Here is a 20083-nt window from a genome sequence, read left to right as displayed (position 1 = left end):
CAGGCCCTTCCTTGTACAATGTCAAAATATCAAATAATTCTGCGAAAGAAAATCTTACCTGATCTAAGAGGTCAAGTCGGTTGACATAAGCTCTTTCGGTAAGCAAAAGTTCATTGGCTATTTTGTGAAGTTTTTGCTCATTAGTCTCCTAAAAATTGAACAGATATTCACACATTAGGAAAGATACCTTGGACAATATTTCTAAAGTAAAAAACACCTCTTCAAATGATTTGATCGAAACAGTTTTCTCAAGCTTTTCAGTTACTCAGTTCTTTCAGCCATCAAGAGATGTCAAATCAGAAACGAACAAAACTAGAAATTAGTAAGCAGTTGGATTTAAACTATAGTTTCTCCTTTGACCTCTGCAGCAGTTACCACTATCGTATCTACCTTTTTCCTGGAAATCTTTTATATTTTTCAGTTTCTAGCATTCCTCTTTCTTCATTTTTCCATCTTTCTCAGGCTACTCTTTGGAAATGATATCACTCAGACATCTTGTCTGATTATCAGCTCTATACATTCATTAAGTTTTTATTTTTAAAAAAATATTTTATTAGGCCAGCCGCAGTGGCACATGCCTATAATTCCAACACACTGGGAGGTAGAGGAGGGAGGATCACTTGAGCACAGGCGTGGTAGCGCATGTCTATAGTCCCAGCTACTTGGGAGGTGGAGATGGGAGGAGGTTGAGGCCATGTAAGCCATGACTGTGCCACTGCACTCTAGCCTGGGCGACAGAGCAAGACCCTATCTCAAAAAAAATAGAAAGAAAAACTTCAATCAAATAATACAGAAAATAGTAAAGTGAACTCCCACATGCCCATCAAGATTCAACAAGTATCAACTCATTGTTAATCATGTTTCATTTACGCTACCCCTCACCTGTCTGCCCATATTATTTTCCATTAAATCCCACTTTATTTCTTCAGTATGTATTTATTTAACCGTTAAATATATTTATATAACCCTGCCAGTTTCATGATGACAGAAACATTTTTTTCTTGCTAGCTGCTGTATCTCCTGTGCCTACTACAATGCTTCAATAAAAACATTGGTATTCAATACAATATTGCTGAACAAATGAATGAATGAGTAGCAATCACATACCTAACTATCGCTGGACATTTATTACTACTTTGACATGCTGACAACACAAGCCCAAATTCATCTTTTCTGAGAAACCTCTACCCTACTACTAACTCCTAATTTTCTCCTCCTGGTAATGGTACAGTTACCTGGCTTTGGAATCTTGAATTAAACTTTGTTCTCTATTATGGCATCCTAACTGCTACCAAGTCCTACTTATGATACTATGTCTAAATTTAGCATTCATCCTTTAATCTGTCAACACTGCCACCCTGTTTTGCTCATCTCTTCTCAAGCCCAGCCCAATCAATAGCTATCAAATGGTCTGATTCCAATATTTTGTGGTTCTTACCTTGTATATTGCTGTATGAGAAATCTTTCTAAAACTTTTCTTCGTTCCACATTTATAAAGCATTGTCAAGAATGAATTAATCCTTATAAATACTAAAAAGAAACAGTATTTCCAAATAATTAAGCCATTGTCTCTGAATGTTATTATTTTTGTATTTTATCAATTGTTTTGTGGAAATCTTTCTAATGTATATGCTAAGATTTCTGCTCTGAGAAAAATATATAACAAAGTTATATCCTTCCATGTACTTCTCTCTTTTTTTTTGAGACAGAATTTTCCTCTTGTTGCCCAGCTAGAGCACAATGGCGTGATCTTGGCTCACTGCAACCCCCGTCTCCTGGGTTCAAGTGATTCTCCTGCCTCAGCCTCCTAAGTAGCTGGGATTACACGCATGAGCCACTACGCCCAGCTAATTTTGTATTTTAAGTAGAAACAGGGTTTCTCCATGTTGGTCAGCCTGGTCTCGAACTCCTGACCTCAGGTGATCTGCCCCCCTCAGCCTCCCAAAGTGCTGGGATTACAGGCATGAGCCACTGCGCCTGGCTCCTTCCAAGTACTTTCTAGGGTTATTTATCTTAAAGTGAAAAGAAAATTCTAAACTTAAAAAACAAAACAAAACACTGCATTGCACACATAATTCTACTTTCACAGAAAGAAAAGCCTTCGTTCGTCTTCTCCTCACTGACAGGATAAAATCCATACTGTGTACATTCAGGGTTATTCAGATCTCTACTCACTTCCTCAAACTTCCTTCTCATTCTATCATCACAGGCACCATTCCCTCCAAACACATCACTCAAATGCATGTTTGATTACCATCCAAATGTGTCCCTGACCATCTCGAAACCTTTCTTCTTTCCATCCTCTGCCTGGCATATGCTCTTGCTATTGTAGCTCTCTAGGCGTCTAAGACACTTTTCTTTTGATGGTTGCATTTCCAATTCTTGTCCATGGAGCCTTCTTCAACTATTCAAAGCCCTTGGGCTTGGTCCTATTAGAAGGCATTTTGTGTTTCATATGCAAATCTTTGTATTGAAAACTTTCTATCTACTACTTTGCTGAAATACCCTCCCTTTCTCTGTAGGAGATTATAAAGTATAGGTAAAACTCTAGAAGCAAAGTAGACCAAAGTATATTTTAAGCCAGTGTCTAACTTATGTATAAATACTACATTTTAAACTGTGTATAAATGCTACTAAGTTCTATGAATACTTCACTGTGTTCACCTCATGAGATCTACTTCATGCTTTACACTTTACATACAAGATCCATTCTAATATGTAAAGTTAATGTGTTGCTTCTTACAGTGGCATTGAAATGAGGTATTTTTAGGTGAAGTCCTCAGGTAAAGCAATATAATACTGTTTAAATAATCTGTGGTCTCAGAAACACAGATATAAGAACTATGTAGTCATCTAGTTGCACAATTAGTCAAAGTTTTGGTTTAACTTAATACAATTCGGGATAAAGTATTGGCACTGTTGGTTGCCAGCTTGGCATATTTCCCACCCCTCATTTCTTAATAGTATCCAGGTTGGGTTAGTGTATATATTACTACTATACAGTCAGTTCCTCTAGGGAAACAGACCTTATTTCCAGATCAAAAGGTGGAGCCCTGAATAGCGTAAGAATCCAAGTACATAGTGATTGGTTCCGGAGATGAGATATGAGGAAATATACACTGAAGGCTTTGGCAATAGGTAGCTTCCTATTCTTAAGGCAGAGCCAATGGGAAGACATCTCTTTTTGGGGTTCCCAGAAAATGAGAGTATATGGAGGCTTAAGTGCTATGAGCAACCAGCCCATAACCACAGGAATGAAACCAACACACTTCATTATTGTTTAGGCCAGGCTAAGTGTTACTTGTGGCCAGAAGTATCCTGATTGATATATGAAACATATGCAGGATACTCCATGAAATTTAAAAACCTAAGTAATTTTTAAGCAATTACTACTTATAAGGAGAAAGAGATAAAACTTAAATACATTGTGGGATAAAAATGTGACTTTCCAAACTGTAATAAATAAACATAAATGCATAGTAAATACGTAAGATACCTATCAACATTTCAGAGGAAGATACAGGAATATGCTGTCCTTCATATTCACAGAAAATACTCCCCTGTATCAATGTTGTAAGCCCTTTGTTTTATTTTGCTGTGTTTTTTTTATTGAGACGGAGTCTTACTCTGTCACCCAGGCTGGAGTGCAGTGGTGTGATCTCGGCTCACTGCAACCTTCACCTGCTGGGTTTAAGTAATTCTCCTGCCTCAGCCTCCCAAGTAGCTGAAACTACAGGTGCATGCCACCATGCCCAGCTAATTTTTTGTATTTTTAGTAGAGACGGGGTTTCATCATGCTGGCCAGGCTGGTCTCGAACTCCTGACCTCGTGTTCTGCCTGCTTTGGCCTCCCAAAGTGCTGGGATTACAGGCATGAGCCACTGTGCCCGGCCTGTTTTGCTTTTCTAAGCAAGAACGGTTGAGGCATAATTTATAAACAGTAAAATTCGCCCTTTTTGGTGCATAGTTCCAGGAGTTTTGACAAATGCATGTGATAATGTAACCCAGACTTCCCCAACATTTTTGGCACCAGGGACCGGTTTTGTGGAAGACAATTTTTCCATTGACTGGGTTGGAGTGGGGAGAGGTTTCAGGATGATTCAAGCACATTACATTTATTGCGCACTTTATTTCTATTATTATTACATTGTAATATATAAGGAAGTAATTATACAACTCACCATAATGTTGAATCAGTGGGAGACCTGAGCTTGTTTTCCTGCAACTAGGCAGTCCCATCTGGGAGTGATGGGAGACAGTGACAGATCGTCAGTCATTAGATTCTCATAAGGAGTGGGTAACCTAGATCCCTCACATGCACAGTTCACAATAGGGTTCAAATTCCTATGAGAATCTAATGCTGCTGCTGATCTGACAGGAGGTGGAGCTCAGATGGTAATGTGAGTGATGGGGAGCAAGCCTGGAAATACAGATGAAGCTTCACTTGCTTGCTTGCCTGTCCCACTACTCACCTCCTGCTGTGCGGCCCGATCCCTAATACGCCACAGACCAGCCGGTACCAGTCTGTGACCCACAGGCTGAGAACCTCTGATATAACCGCTACCATAACCAAGATATGGAATATTTCCATCATGCCTCAACTATTCCTGTGCCCCTTTGCAATCAACCCCCTCTATCCTCCTATCACCAGATCCTAGTACCTACTGATCTTTCCTTTTCTATGTCATGTAAATGCATGTGCCTTAGTCTTGCTTCTGTCATTCAGCAAAATTCATTTGAAATACATGCATGTTGTTATTAGTAGCAGTAGTTTATTCTTTTCAAGCCCCTGGTTTTATTCTGATAGTGGTGATGTATCGTTTTGACTCACTCATACCCTATGTTCTGATTCTAATTATGACTATATCTTTAAAGACAGCAACCTGGCAGAACTTGTGCCATGATAAAATAGTACATCTTTCATGAATCAGGGAATATGTTAACTAACAGATCTTACTATGCATTACTGCTATGCAATGAAGTCACCCCTGAGGTCTTCCACAATCCTACAGGATCTTAAATAGGAAGCTTATCAGAACAATCTGCTGACTGCAAAGCATGCTTTAGCTGAACTTGGCAATTGTGGATATCCTGGTCAGATTTTGCAAAATCCAAGGGGGATGCCAGCAGTTATTAGCAAAAGCTATGCTCTCTCCACACAGATGGTCTTCTACATGTTAGGTCCTTAACCCTGACAAAGCCAACACAAAGATAAGCAAAAAGCAAGTTTGCTGATAACATACGGTTTAATCACTCATTTACATATAGGTTTGCGGAAAAGTTACTACGGATTTTGAGATGGAGATGAGTAAATCACGGACTAATTGTGCCTTGCTTTAGGTCAACCAAAACAGCAATAATATCACCATAATAATAAAAGCTAACACTTATTCACTGATTACTGTATGCCAGAGTCCGTTATAATTATTTTATATAAACTGATTAATCCTTACAACAATAAATACCATTATTATTTTTATTTTACAGATAGCACACATACAACAAACAAAATCCAGAGGCTCAAAGAGGACAGGTTACTTACCCAAGGTCAGAGTTAGAAAGTAACTGTATCATATAGGCAAGTACACGATTTTAAGTTACTATTCATGATATACCTTGGCGCTCACTATCATCTTTCTTTCAACAAAACCCAAGACTGCGATATGTGCCTGTAAACAGGCAGACTGACAAATCACCAACTATCTGCTTACAAAATCCACCTGAAAATGAAAAGTGATACTACTATATACTTTAATTTATACATTCTTTTTTTCCAATATAAATTCTATTAAAAAGAGACTTTTCAGCATTTTAGTAATTATTAGGTATACAAAATACAGTCATTTTGAAGTAATAATATGGTGGCCTCCAACTTGAAAAACTTATTTAAGGACACTCATCTATAAGTACATTTAAGTAGAAATAGATTATTTATTTGCATGCATGGGGCTTTATTACTATATTAGAATTACATATAAATAATAAAGTAGTTTTAAAATTGCTGGTACATTGGGGCTGTAGCCGGATTTTTGTTAACTAGGAAAGCTAAATAGGTAAACACTGTTTCTCAACATCGGGCACCTCAAAGTTATATAACCACTACTCGTGCTTGGCACTTTACCATGAAGCCATTTATTCTTGCAATCCTTTGGGAAACAGTAATAGTCATGCACTATTAATTTAATATATAATCCCATTTTCTTCTATTGAAGTCTAAGAAAAAAAGCTTGACTTTTCAACATAATTTATAATTAAAGTATAGTTTATAGTTTTTCAAAAATGGGATTTTAAAAGCATCTTATTTTTGATATCCCTATTTAAAATAAAGGGATATCAAAAGTAAGATGCTTTTAAAATCCCATCTCTACTAAAAATACAAAAATTAGCTGGGAATGGTGGTGCACATCTGTAGTCCCAGCAACTCAGGAGGCTCAGGCAGAAGAATCGCTTGAACCCAGGAAGCGGAGGCTGCAGTGAGCCGAGATCACGCCATTGCACCCCAGCCTGGGCGACAGAGACTCTGTCTCAAAAAATGAAAAATAAATAAATAAATAGATTAATTTTTAACTTACAAATACACACACAATACTATACTCATAAATTGAAAGGTCATTCCCAGAGTATTGCCTCAAAATAAAAATAACACGAGAGGATATCTAAGCTATCAGCACCAAAAGTCACACTCCTCTTAACAATAATAGAGTATGCAATTAACTTTCCTCTTTCTGTGTAACGCACTTCCTAGGCTGTTACTGTCTGCCTTCACACCTCCAGTACCCTTTAGGAGAGATCTGCTCCTTTCTCTCTGGGCTTAGGTTCAGCCTGGTTGTTAGTCACTGTAGCCCACTACCTCATGAATGTACTGCAGTGTCAGTCCTGCCTCCTCATTTGCAGATGTTACCAGATCCTGCAGCTCTTTTCAGACCTTTTGGCATGATTCTCCCATACAGCTGGAGGCAGAACAAAGGGCCCGCACTGCAGCTCACAGAGTTCATTAACCGTATAGGCAGAAACACTTGGGCGGCACCAGTGATTCATTCTTCAAAATCTTGGTGCCATCCACCCTGCTACATGCCTCGAAAGTACCAAGTCGGGGAGCAGATCTTCTGGGAAGAATGTTGTAAATGCTAAAAACAATTATAGTTTCCTGAGAAATGCTTCAAAGGCAAAATCTTCAATTATTTTAAAATGAATCAGACAATATTATTTTTTATGACTCTTCAGCACATGTTCTCATATGTGATTTCATTTTAGGTAGGAAGAAGTTCCCTAAAAACATATACTAAAAGCTACTAAAAGGCTTTGCAGCTTTTCCTATCTATTTATTAGAGGTTATAGTCAAAACAAGTAAATTATCAGGTTTTTACAGGACATGAATGAACAATTATTAATCATGGCAAGTTTCTACTCAAATCTGCTGTCAGTTAATTATATTCTTCTATGGAAAAAGAGGGTGTACCCTTTGTATAGGTACATATGTCTCTGTGGTCCCTAAAACCTATTCTCTGGTAAAGAAGTTGAGTCAACTTAGGGAATGAATATTTGATTTTGTACCACAATTTATCAGATGCATCAACACTTTGATATGTCATTTTATATGTCTTGCCACATACTGAAGTCTTCAATGGGGCTGCAGGCTGTTAAATTAAAATTAGGTCACAAGGACATTTGAATGTCACATAATTGGTCTAATCTATTACTTGTATTAGACATCTTTATTCTGTGATATTCCAAAATTCTGCAGATTCTTTATCATGAAAGTAAGGAGCTGGGAAATCAAGGAAGCTATTACAAGTGAGAGATGCTGACACCACCATTTAATGAGTACTTACTACAAGCACTATTCTATGTGCTGCACATGAGTTATCTCATATAATCTCAATCCACCTGTGAAGCAGGAGTATTATCACTCTCATTTTATAGATGAGGAAGCTGTGTCATCACGAGGTTAAGTAACTTGCCTAAAGTCACACAGCTAGTAAGTGACTGAGCCAGGATTCAAACCCAGGTCTGTGAAAACCAAGTTCTTGCTCTGCTACAGCCTTTTGCACGAGGAGAAATCCCTCTGGATTTAGGGAACAAGAAAACCAGAAGGTAGAGGAATAAAACACAGGTTTCATGTTCAAATAAGATCATGTCATAAATGCCATCAAAAGGGTCATGAGGTCTCAAGAAAGATTTGTTAACAGTAAGGAATTTATCACCAGACTCACATTATTAAAAAGAGAGAGAGAGAGAACACTCACTTATGATATGCATATGTTATTCCTTGCTTTTTTTTTTTTTTTTTTTTTTTTTTGAGACGAAGTCTCGCTCTTGTCCTTTAGGCTGGAGTGCGAAGGCACGATCTCGGCTCACTGCAACCTCGGCCTCTCGGGTTCAAGTGATTCTCCTGCCTCGGCCCTCGCAAGTAGCTGGGATTATAGGTGCCTGCCACCATGCCCGGCTAACTTTTGTTATTTTTAGTAGAGACGGGGTTTCACCACGTTGGCCAGGCTGGTCTAGAACTCCTGACCTCAGGTGATCCACCCACCTCGGCCTCCCAAAGTGCTGGGATTTCAGGCATGAGCCACTGTGCCCGGCATTCTTTGCTTTATAATATAGTGTCATAAGCATCAACAGGCTGTCAGCTCAGCATGATCCTGCAAGAAGCTTTGGGAGGTAAGTCCAGGCCTCCTTGTGACCCACCACCAATATGTTCCCAAACTTAGGTCTTCCACACTATCCAATTCAAAACTTGAAACCAGACGGGCGAACAGATGAGTGAGAGTTAATGGCACGATCTCAGCTCACTGCAACCTCTGCCTCCTGGGTTCAAGGACTTAAAAGTGAGAGCTTTTAGGCCAGGCACGGTGGCTCAGGTCTGTAATCCCAGGACTTTGGGAGGCTGAGATGGGCGGATTACGAGGTCAGGAGATCGAGACCATCTTGGCTAACACGGTGAAACCCCATCTCTACTAAAAATACAAAAAATTAGCAGGGTGTGGTGGCGGGCGCCTCTAGTCCCAGCTACTCAGGAGGCTGAGGCAGGAGAATGGCGTGAACCCAGGAGTCGGAACTTGCAGTGAGCTAAGATCGCACCACTGCACTCCAGCCTGGGTGACAGAGCGAGACTCCATGTCAAAAAAAAAAAAAAAAGAAAAAAAAAGTGAGAGCTTTTAATCTGAAGGTTTCAATTACATTCTTTCGTGACATGTCGGGGAGGAGGGGGAAATAGAGGTTGCACAAAGAAGAAAAGTTTGGTTACTTGCACAAGATCAGACAGGAAGTAAGTGGTGGTGAAGAGAGAACAACTTTGGTCTTCTTATAATCCACGTAATATAAGTTACACTAAAGAGTCCTTTGAGTTTTATAGAAATTAAAGAACAGGCACCAAAAAAAAAACTGAGTTTATGTATACACATTAAATAAATGAATTAACCTATCTAAAGACTCAGTCATCAAAGTATCTCAGTCATTTATAAATGCTTTACGTTAATTCCCTTAAGTCAGAACTTTGTACACACTAATGAGAGTACATCATGTGGTAACAACCAACGGTCCTCAAGCAGGAGAAACAAAATACAGGAACCCTAGGTTAAAAAAGAGGTGGTATGCAAACTGATCTCTGTGTATCCCACAGTGGGAGAACTGAAAGAGAGGGCTCATATTAACCTGGCAGAATGTGTTGAAATTTGGATCTATTAAATGACATCTCAGGTCTTCAGTCTATTGATCTTGATTCACAAGTGAGGAAACAGAATGTTTAATTAATAAACACATAGCTTTTATGTGCCAAGGCACTGTTCTAAAGCATTTTACAACTAGTACATGATCTATACCTCATAATGTTACAAGGTAGATATGCTATCTCCATTTTACAGATGAGGAAACTGAGGCACAGGGAGGTTGAAGTAATCTGCTCAAGGTCACAGAGCTAGTAACTGGTTGAGTGGGATTCAAATCTAGAGGACCTGGCTCTTGAGCCTGTGCTCCTGACCACTAGGTTACGGTATCTGGCTTTTTAATTTGTTTTTAAACCCATATAAAGCAAGATTTTAGCTTTCCATTTCTCTCACACTCACACTAAACTGGGTCTTTCTACACGCTGTGACCTCCAAGCACCTGATCTTTCCCAATTCTCCTGGTTCAACTCAACATTCTGTTAAACCCCATCCTTTGTTCTCTTGGCACTGCTGACTTGCTGATCCTGGCTAATTCTCGCTCCAAGTCTGCTTTTTCTCTTTCTTGAATTCCAGGCCACTCAGCAATGCTGGAAGACTTCTGACTGGCCCTACAGTCTTTGCCTGAGGCTCTCAGAATCATGGTCACAGTCGCCACAATAGCCACCTTTTCCAAGCTCCAAGTCTTGCACCCGGAGGACTTCCTACTGGTCTTGACAGGGCACTGCCCAAATAGACACTTCAATCACAAAGCCTGCCAGCTACCTTGGTGCTGTGGTCCCTCAGTCCATCCTAGATTCTCCATGACTTCTCTGTTTCTGCTAACAACAGCGAATTCACACTAATCGCCATGATGTAAACTTAGCTTTATGAGTGAGGCCTTTTCTCTTTATCTCAGGGTATCTTGAGTAATGGTCATTTGTTGTCTTAACTCTCCATCTCAACTATAAGTTTCTTCTTTGGATTTACTGCAGTGCCTTGCCCATAGCCTATGTGCAGTATACATTTGCTCAACTTTGTTCAATTACCCAAGTTCACCAAGTTATATACTGGTATACAGCTAGTTAGCTATCAAGTCCTACTAAAGGCCTAGGTCTCCAAGTTAAATCCTAGTTCCATATTCTAAATGCTGACCATACTTTTTTCCTTAAAGCTTACCAATATGCCTGCACCCCCACCCCATTCCCCTCCATCCCTGTGGTTCCAAAACACTGTTCTCTCTTCTTTTTCCTCTTAGACAATTTATTAAACATCCTTTTCTATTGTTTGTGCTTCACGGCTCAACTCCTGGCCCATTTCCTGTTCCTACACATTCTGCTTTGCCAACATTAATCACACCCTCATGCACATCCTCTTACATTCTTACCCTTTCCTGGGCTCTGGATCCATAGTTCCACTTGCTTAATTAATATCTCCAAATGGATGTTTTGCAGGAACCATAAACTTAGTGTAAGAGTACAAAACTCACCTAATTAGCAACTCTACTTCCTTTTCTCAAACCCACACCATTACTTTCCTTCCTGTCATCTAGATGATTTCAACATGTCAGGAAGCCATGGCCTGGTGAGTTTGTTAAAGTGATATGTCTGGCCAGACACGGTGGCTCACACCTGTCAGCACTTTGGGAGGCTAAGGCGGGTGGATCACTTGAGCTCAGGAATTCAAGACCAGCCTGGGCAACATGGTGAAAACCCGTCTCTACAAAAAATACAAAAATTAGCCAGGCGTGGTGGCGCATGCCTGTAGTCCCAGGTACTCGGGAGGCTGAGGCAGGAGAATTGCTTGAACCTAGGAGGTGGAGGTTGCAGTGAGCCGAGATAGCGCCACTGCACTCCAGCCTGGCAGCCTGGGCAACAGACTGAGACCCTGTCTCAAAATAAATAAATAAAATAAAATAAAATAGCCATTAAAAATTTTTAATTATAAAAAATGTGATGTGTCAGTGGTCACCTAGCTAGTAAGTGATGGGGCTGGGATTTGAACTCAGGTCTTTTTATTCCAAAGCCTTCATGCTTAACCTGTAAATCGTAATGCTTCCAGAATATTCCTTTTTTTTTTTTTTTTTTTGAAAGTCTCACTCTGTCATCCAGGCTGGAGTGTAATGGCGCGACCTAGGCTCACTGCAACCTCCACCTCCAGAATTTAAGCAATTCGTCTGCCTCAGCCTCCTAAGTAGCTGGGACTACACGTGCGTGCCACCACACCCAGCTAATTTTTGTATTTTTAGTAGAGATGGGGTTTCACCACATTGGCCAGGCTGATCTTGAACTCCTGACCTCAGGTGATCCCACCACCTTGGCCTCCTAAAGTGCTGGGATTACAGGCATGAGCCACTGCACCAGGCCCAGAATATTCCATTTCTGTGAGACATCTACACCCGGACTTCCAAGAAGCCCCTCAATTCAGTATGTTAAAATGTAATTTTTTTTTTTTTGCCCATAAAATAGGTTCTGCCTTCCATTCTCTTGTAGCTCATTCAATGGCACACCATCTGCCAATTCATCCAGCCTAGGAGTTAAACCTGACTTAACCCCCACATCTACCCACAAGGTCCTCAGAATCTTCCTTGTCTCTCACCCTCTGCCTCATCCAGGACCCCTTCATCTCACACCTGGACTAGTGCAGTTGCTTCCTAACCACGTGTCCTGCTCCATCTGTTTTCCCTTTCATCTGACTCATTTTTCAAAAACCCACACATGTGTCATCATGTCACTTCCATGCTTCAATTGTTTCTGAGGCCAGATAATATTAGGCTTATGGAAAGTCTGAATTAATATGAGGGAAATACCTATGTATAACCCAACAAAACAGGATATAGAGTGACCATACATTATGCGATCAAGTATGTTTTTTCAAACAGCTCAGAAAAACAAGCTAGAATATCAAATATCTAGGCAATTCTCACTGGTAGAATTACGGGTGTGGTTTTTGTGTGTATTTTCTGTGCTTTGCCAATTTTCCTCTTTTTCAATGAAAATTGTAAACTTTTAGCAACTTAAAAGGTTTTAAAAACCATTTAAGATTTTTAAACTTTTTAAACTTTCAAACGTTTAAAAAAAGTCTCTAATGTTTTCAGGAAAAAAATATGTACATTCTTAAAAGGCATTCAAAAGGCCATCGCAGTCTGTTCTTAGCTTACTCTTTTAAATCTAGCCTTGTACCTCTACATTAATTTCTCTAGCCATTCTGACCTCTGATTATGCAGTCAGAAATATTCCCCCAAATGCAGCATCTACAATCTTGCCTCTACTCATTGCTCACACTTTCACTCATCCCCATCCCACCACATCTTTGATCTCACCCAGCAATCTCCCATCCTTGCTTCAAGGATACTTCAACTGCTTCTCAGCAGCCTGGCCCTCAACTATCACTCCTGGGGCACAACTGCTTCTTCATCTGCATTTCCTTCTTTTTTTCTTTCTTCCTTTCTTTTTTTTTTTTTGAGACAAGGTCTCAGCTCTGTGGCCCAGGTGAGAGTGAAGTAGCAGGATCATAGCTCACTGCTGCCTCGACCTTCTGGGTTCAAACAATCCTCCCACCTTAGCCTCCTGAGTAGCGGGGACCACAAGCAAGTGCCACCACACCCAGCAAACTTTTACATTTTTTGTAGAGATGGGGTTTTGCCCGTTGCCCAGGTTGGTCTCGAACTCCTGGGCTCGAGAGATCCTCTGCCATAGCCTCCCAAAGTGCTGGGATAGCAAGTGTGAACCACTGCACCTGGCCCAGTCATCTGTATTTCCAAAGCACTTACTGTACCACATTATGTCCATTTATGTATGTCTCTCACCCCTCAGCGGACTGAGGCTTTGTTGATAGGATTTCTTTAGTCCATTTCTATGTTTCTGGTGCCGAGGAGAGTGAGCCTGGCACACTGAATTTTTTAATTGAACAGTTCAATTTTTTCACATTTTTCTTTCTTATATTATGAACATAGTAAACTGAGTAGCCACAAAAAAGAATTTTCTGAGTTCACCATTCAGTTCTAAGTGAATAAAGAAAAGCTGCCTTTAAGATATATGTATATATACATACATACACACACATATACATATATACATATATATACACACACACACACACATATATAATTTTTGAGATAGGATCTTACTCTGTCACCTAGCCTGGAGTGCTGTGGTGCTACCTCCCAGGCTCAAGCGATCCTCCCACCTCAGCCTCCCGAGTAGCTGGTGGTGCATGACAACACACCAGCTAATTTTTTGTATTTTTAGTAGAGATGGGGTTTTGCCACGTTGCTCAGGTTGGTCTTCAACTCCTGGACTCAAGCAATCCACCCACCTCGGCCTTCCAAAGTGCTGGGATTACACAGGTGTGAGCCACCGCACCTGGCTGCTCTCCTTTCTTTCATTCCCTATCCCTTCATTTTCCCACTCCTGTGGGCATTTGGGAAATGCCATCAAATCTAACACTAGCTTAAACAAAACATATTTAAGACTATTCTGAAGTCAGTATCTATATCCACTTCCAGGAAGATTAAAGTTTTTCAGTTGTCTGCATATTGAAACTAAAAATATTCCATTGTATCTTAGAAGTTCAACACATTAGATAGCTTAAGCAGCAGCTGATAATCTGGTGTGCTATGCTAGCAAGGGAATATACCTACATATCACAGCATAGAATTAGTACACAGTCACTGAAATGGGCCTTAAGATTTTTCTTTTTTTTTTTAGTGGCGGGGGTTGGCTTTTACAACATGAAGATAGGGCCTTAAGATTATATACAGTTAGATTCTTTCACTAAACACACAAAGAATCGTTGACTTGTTCAAGCTCATACTGCAAGTTAATGGACAAACCAGAAGTAGAATTGAGATTTCTTTGTTCTAATCGTTTGGTCTACTATATTACTACTGATATTTTTATTAAGATTTTTTTCTTAATTGTGGTAAAACACACCTAATAAAATTTACCATCTTAACAATACTAAGATTTAAGTTTGTATTTAGGAACAAGGAAAGGCAACATAACAAACATCAGCGCAGCAAAGGTGAACACACTGCTGCAGCACAGATACGAAATCCTAACATTCCATTTTAACAGGAGAGATGTATTTGCCAGAGAAATTTTGCTTTTTCTTCCCACATACAGCATGTGCCAGCCACTGTGTAAAGGCCCATTCAGGAGAAAGGCCAGTAGTACTATTCTATGTTTCACTAGTTCAGTAGGAAAATTCTATAAAATCTCTCCCAAAGAAGTGTAAGGTTCATCTATGAAAATGCATCCATAATAATATGTGAAGGGAAGGAAAAGTACCATCCAACAACCATAGGCATCATCACCATTTAAAATATTTTTCTTTGTAAGAACAGCTCTTACTATTTTATATATACTTGCTGGTGGCATCATCCCAACAGTAGTAAAAGATTTTCTGGGTTCTAACCTTCTCTTCCTTCCATCATGGTTTATGAACAAATACACTAAAATCTATCATTGTATTGAGGTATAGGGATTCACTTTGCAATGTCCTGTTTCTTTACTGTTTCAGATGTTACTGAGTATGACTCACTTTCTCCCACCTACTTCCTCCTTTAAACTTTCTCTGCTTCAGAGTCAGTATATATTTCACCAGCAAATCAGCATTTTCTTAGCTGACATTGTGCATATGGGCAGAAACCCCATCCAGGCAGTTCATCAAATCACTTCCTTCTTTAGAAAGGACAGAAATGTCCAGTTCTCAATAATCCCACCAGCTTATTACCCATAGCTGCTTCATTTAGTGACATTTCTTGCATTTAGCCATTTAAGTTTGTGATGTGTTGCTTCAGGGACACAACACTGGCCTGGGAGTCACAGCATGAGGTTGTGAGCTATTATTCAAAAAACAGTGTGACCTTGAAAAAAAAATCATAAGCTTTCTGGGGCTATTTCTGCTTCTATAAATGAATTGCTAAACTAAGATTTTTTTTTTTTTCTTTTGTTGTTTTTGAGACACGGTCTCGTTCTGTCACCCTGGCTGGAGTGCAGTGGCACAATCATGGCTCATTACAGCCTTGACCTCCTGGGCTCAAGCAATTATCCCACCTCAGCCTCCCGAGTAGCTGAGATCACGGGTGTGAACTACCATGCTCTGCTAAGTTTTAAAATTTTTGTAGATAGGGGCTCTCGCCATGTTGCCCAGACTGGTCTTGAATTACTGGGCTGAGGAACTCTTCCTGCCTTGGCCCCACAAAGTACTGGGATTACAGCAATCAGCCACCATGCCTGGCTCTAAAATGATTTTTAAATGGCCTTCTAACTCAAAGACTATACCATTTATTACAAAATTGGGTATTAATTAGAAAACTTAAAAAAATTAAAAGCCTAGAGTTATAAATATAATCTGTTGAATAATTTAATACTTCCATATTCATGTCCTTAAAAGTAACATTTACTAGTGGCAAGTTCATCTTACAGGTCTACTATTTATTCTATTAGAAACTTCTGAACAACAAAGATTATACAATTTCTTCTTGCTTGGTCCATAAGTATTAGGGATACAGCACCAACATCTAGAACAACAAGGAACATTTTCTTTCTATGTAAAAACAATACGTTTGTGGATTTACTACATTAAAGTTTCCACACTGTTCTGACTCCTGAAATTACGAAAGAGATATTAACAGAAACTACACAAAAAGAAAAAGTGAAATATCTGCTTACAGCACAGGGGAAATACTCATCAGCAACCAGAGCTTGAAAATCATTTAACTGCCAGTGTGGGTGACCTGATTCATACATTTCAGGGGTGCAATAAATAAAGAGTTTTAAGCCTGTAATCCCAGCACTTTGGGAGGCCGAGGTGGGCGGATCACAAGGTCAGGAGATCCAGACCATCCTGGCTAACACAGTGAAACCCCGTCTCTACTAAAAATACAAAAAATTAGCTGGGTGTGGTGGTGAGCGCCTGTAGTCCCAGCTACTCGGGAGGCTGAGGCCGGAGAATGGCGTGAACCCAGGAGGCGGAGCTTGCAGTGAGCCAAGATCACGCCACTGCACTCCAGCCTGGGCAACAGAGCAAGACTCCCTCTCAAAAAAAAAAAAAAGTAGAGTTTTAAGACAACAATCGAACAGGCAGGGTTTTCCCTGCTTATGAGCTAGTCTCATGCTCTACCTTCATCTCATGGTGCTGGTCCAGCTGCTCCAGTTCCAGAGGACTTTCCCCATTTTGTCTCTTTTGTACCTTGGCTTCTGTTTCTGCCCCTCTTTCTTCTAGGGGGAGCGCTGGGCCTATGCCTGGAGTCCTGTAGCTACTGTCAGAAACATTTCCATCACAGTCATCTGCTGTGGGTGATGCAGGAGCTGTGGCAGTTTCATCTCTTTCTCCATTCACTATGTGCGTATCAAGCAAGGGTTCAGAAGCTTGAATAGAAGTATCTGGGCTAAGAGTGGCAGCTTTCTCCTCCTCACATTCCATCTGGTTTTGTGCTGCCATTACACCATTGGCCACACAAGTCTGTGCACCCTGAGTCTTATCTGTCTCATTTCCCTGCCTCTGTGGCAACTGCGGGGAGAGGAGTTTTTGTGGAGGTGTGGTTGTCAATCCATGCCTTCCTGGGGTTCTAGAAGCATTGAGGTTCACAGCAGAATCTTTCTTCAAATCACTATAATTTGATAATGAGCTAAAAGATAAAACACAAAGGAAGCATGAAAACATTAGCATGGAAAAGTTCTAGAATTAAGACAAGTTTATTCCAGTTGAAAAGGGATATTTGCTAATTTTTTTTCTATCTCTGATGGTTTTAGAAACATGGATTTGAATATTCTCAGTGTAGCCCCAAGTCTCTGGGGATGCTATCCACATTTAAATAAAGATTTAAATAAAGAAGATGACCCTGAGTCTACCTATGGGGACTGGAACACTTCCTTGGGCTGTTTATTTTATTTATAACTTAACTTTTCTTGATCCTTGCAGTGTTTAATAATGTGACTAGTTAGTAAAGACTTAGATATAATACTTAGTATATATCATCGCTTCCTAACATTTTTACTTAGTGATGTTTCTTAACATTTTTAAATAGGTGTAGCCAGTCCTTAATTCATGAACAAATTGTGAACCAAAAAGTTACTTTTATTTGGAAGGCATAATGAACACTCTGAAAGCTTTTTTATTCATGCTGTCATAGCTTTTTACCTGGTCTCTTTGTTTCCACTCTGATCCCCTCCACCAGAACCTCTACAAGTCAGTCACAAAACTCTGACGGCTTCTTCACACACTCAAGGGAAAATTCAAGTCCCAGTGACAGCCTATGAGATTCTACATACTCTAGTTCCCAAAGTGCCTGGCCTCATTATATTCCATTCTTCCCTAACTCACTGTGTTCTTGCCATACTCCTTGCTGCTCCCCATTCTTAATAACTAAGTATATGTGTCTTTGGGTCTTTGTAGCTGCTGTTCTCTGCTTAGGACAATCTCCCCCAAAACGCTGGTATTTCTTCTCATCATTCGAGTTTCTGCTCAGGTATCACCTCTCCAAAGAGGTTTTCCTAGATTCATCTATCATAACAGCACTCTCCATCACTAACTCCACATCTTATTTTATTTTTTTTAAAGTCCTTATTACTGCTTGACATAATAGTAGTCCTAATAGGAGAATGAAACTTACTCCCAATATATAACAATATTCCTGTGGAAATATTTGTATAGATTTTAATCTAGGATTCTGGGAGTGAAGTGGGGAATGGAACAAAAAACTTTGGGCTATATTCTTTGAAAGATTCCTGTGACCTAAATGAGAAGAAATAAAGGAACTAAAACTCGGTGGGGGTGTAGATTTCCTCTCTGCTTTATTCCTACCTCTTAGCATGGTGCTTGACACAGGGGAAGTACTCAATAAATATTTGATGAGCTTTGAATAACCATGATAATGATGATAATTGTGACAATAATAACAGCCGGAAACATTTATTAAGTGCTTACTAAGAACCACAAACTACAAGAAGCCCCTTACAATAATTACCTTGTTTCCTCCTCACAATAATTCCAAAGACAGGGATCCCATAGAGAAATCTAGGCTTAGAAAATTAAGGTGGCTAATGTCACAATGTAACGAGCAGAAAAGCCAGAAGTCAAACCATGAATCCAACTCTAAATCTCATGGTCTTCACCCCAAGTTATGATGTACTGCAGCAGAAGGACAGAATGAGCATCAGGTGAATAGGCTGCAGGCAAAATGTGGGAAGAAAGTCTAGGGTTGATTATCTTCCCCAGTGCAGGTAACAGGATAAAGGGAGGTGGGGAAGGGAACAGCAAGCAGCCCAGTTCCAAGGACAATGCTGAGATGTGTCACCTTTGCTCTCACTTCACCCTTCCCGGTCACAGCTGATCTGGACTAGAGAATGAAACAAGGAATAAAAGTAGACAGCAAGAAAGTGACGAAGGAGGAAAAAAGATACGGGTAAAGTCCAACACCAGAGGAAAGAAAGGATAAATTGAGTAGGGGAAAATGTCATACACATAAAAGTTGGAGGTGGGCAATATAAATAAATGCTATTCACTCTTCAATTGAGATTTGCCCCCTCGAAGAGGACACCTTTGGCTCTACAATTTCCCAAGTAGTCTTTAGAGATTTGAATCAAACTGTCCTCCTTCCCCTGCCTGCATCAGTCTCTGGATTCCCTGGTGAAAAGATCCTCAACAGATCCTCTGAAACAAATTTAAGCACGTTCAGGTCTTGTCTAAAGAATGGCTTTGAATGAGAGCTGCAAATGCCCCACAGTAAGTGACATCAAGGGTATGAGTGGGGAGGGAGAGAAGGAGACTGGGAAGGATTAGGTGGGTAAGGAGTTAGTAAAAGCAGTAGTTGAACCAGTACTTGGAAGATTCCTGCTGCTTTGTGGATGCCAAACCATAAGGGGAAAACAGTTGACCCTGGAGTGTCCATGGGAAAAACCAATGTTCTGGCCAGGCGCGGTGGCTCACGCCTATAATCCCAGTACTTTGGGAGGATGAGGCGGGCGGATCACCTGAGGTCAGGAGTTCAAGACCAGCCTCAACATGGAGAAACCCCATCTCTACTAAAAATACAAAATTAGCCAGGTGTGGTGGTGCATGCCTGTCATCCCAGCTACTTGGGAGGCTGAGGCAGGAGAATTGCTTGAACCTGGGAGGTAGAGCTGAGATTGCGCGATTGCACTCCAGCCTGGGCAACAAGAGCAAAACTCCATCTCAAAAAAAACAAAAACAAAAACAAAAACAAAAATCACCAATGTTCAGGTCTGTAGAAACGTAATCTTATTTCTAAAATCTTAAAGTCTTTCCTAAGTTAAAAAGAGTATTCTCTCTTACTCTGAAAGAGAGAAAGAAGGAGGAATAGGAGAAAGAAAGAAGGAAACCACAGTAAAAATTAAAGAAAATCTACTTGCTCCAAATCTCTCATCTTAACAAACTAGTGTTACTTGGGATTTTTTTTTTTTTTTTTTTTTTTTT

General features: G+C 40.1%; 1 protein-coding gene across 2 annotated transcripts in view; it reads right to left on the bottom strand.

The window, feature by feature from the left end:
* The window catches only part of FGD4 (FYVE, RhoGEF and PH domain containing 4), a 116363-nt gene that overhangs the window by 48693 nt on the left and 47587 nt on the right, over nt 1-20083 (bottom strand). For both annotated transcript variants that reach the window (XM_025403507.1, XM_025403506.1), the window contains 2 exons: nt 16769-17276; nt 59-148 (listed from right to left, as the gene is read on the bottom strand). In XM_025403507.1, the coding sequence (XP_025259292.1) occupies nt 59-148; nt 16769-17276 (598 nt within the window). The remainder of the gene's footprint in view (nt 1-58; nt 149-16768; nt 17277-20083) is intronic.

The sequence above is a fragment of the Theropithecus gelada genome, chromosome 11 (assembly GCF_003255815.1).
Source record: "Theropithecus gelada isolate Dixy chromosome 11, Tgel_1.0, whole genome shotgun sequence".
NCBI lineage: Eukaryota > Metazoa > Chordata > Mammalia > Primates > Cercopithecidae > Theropithecus > Theropithecus gelada.
Note: the sequence above shows the minus strand (reverse complement) of the source record. Positions and strands in the feature narration are given on the sequence as shown.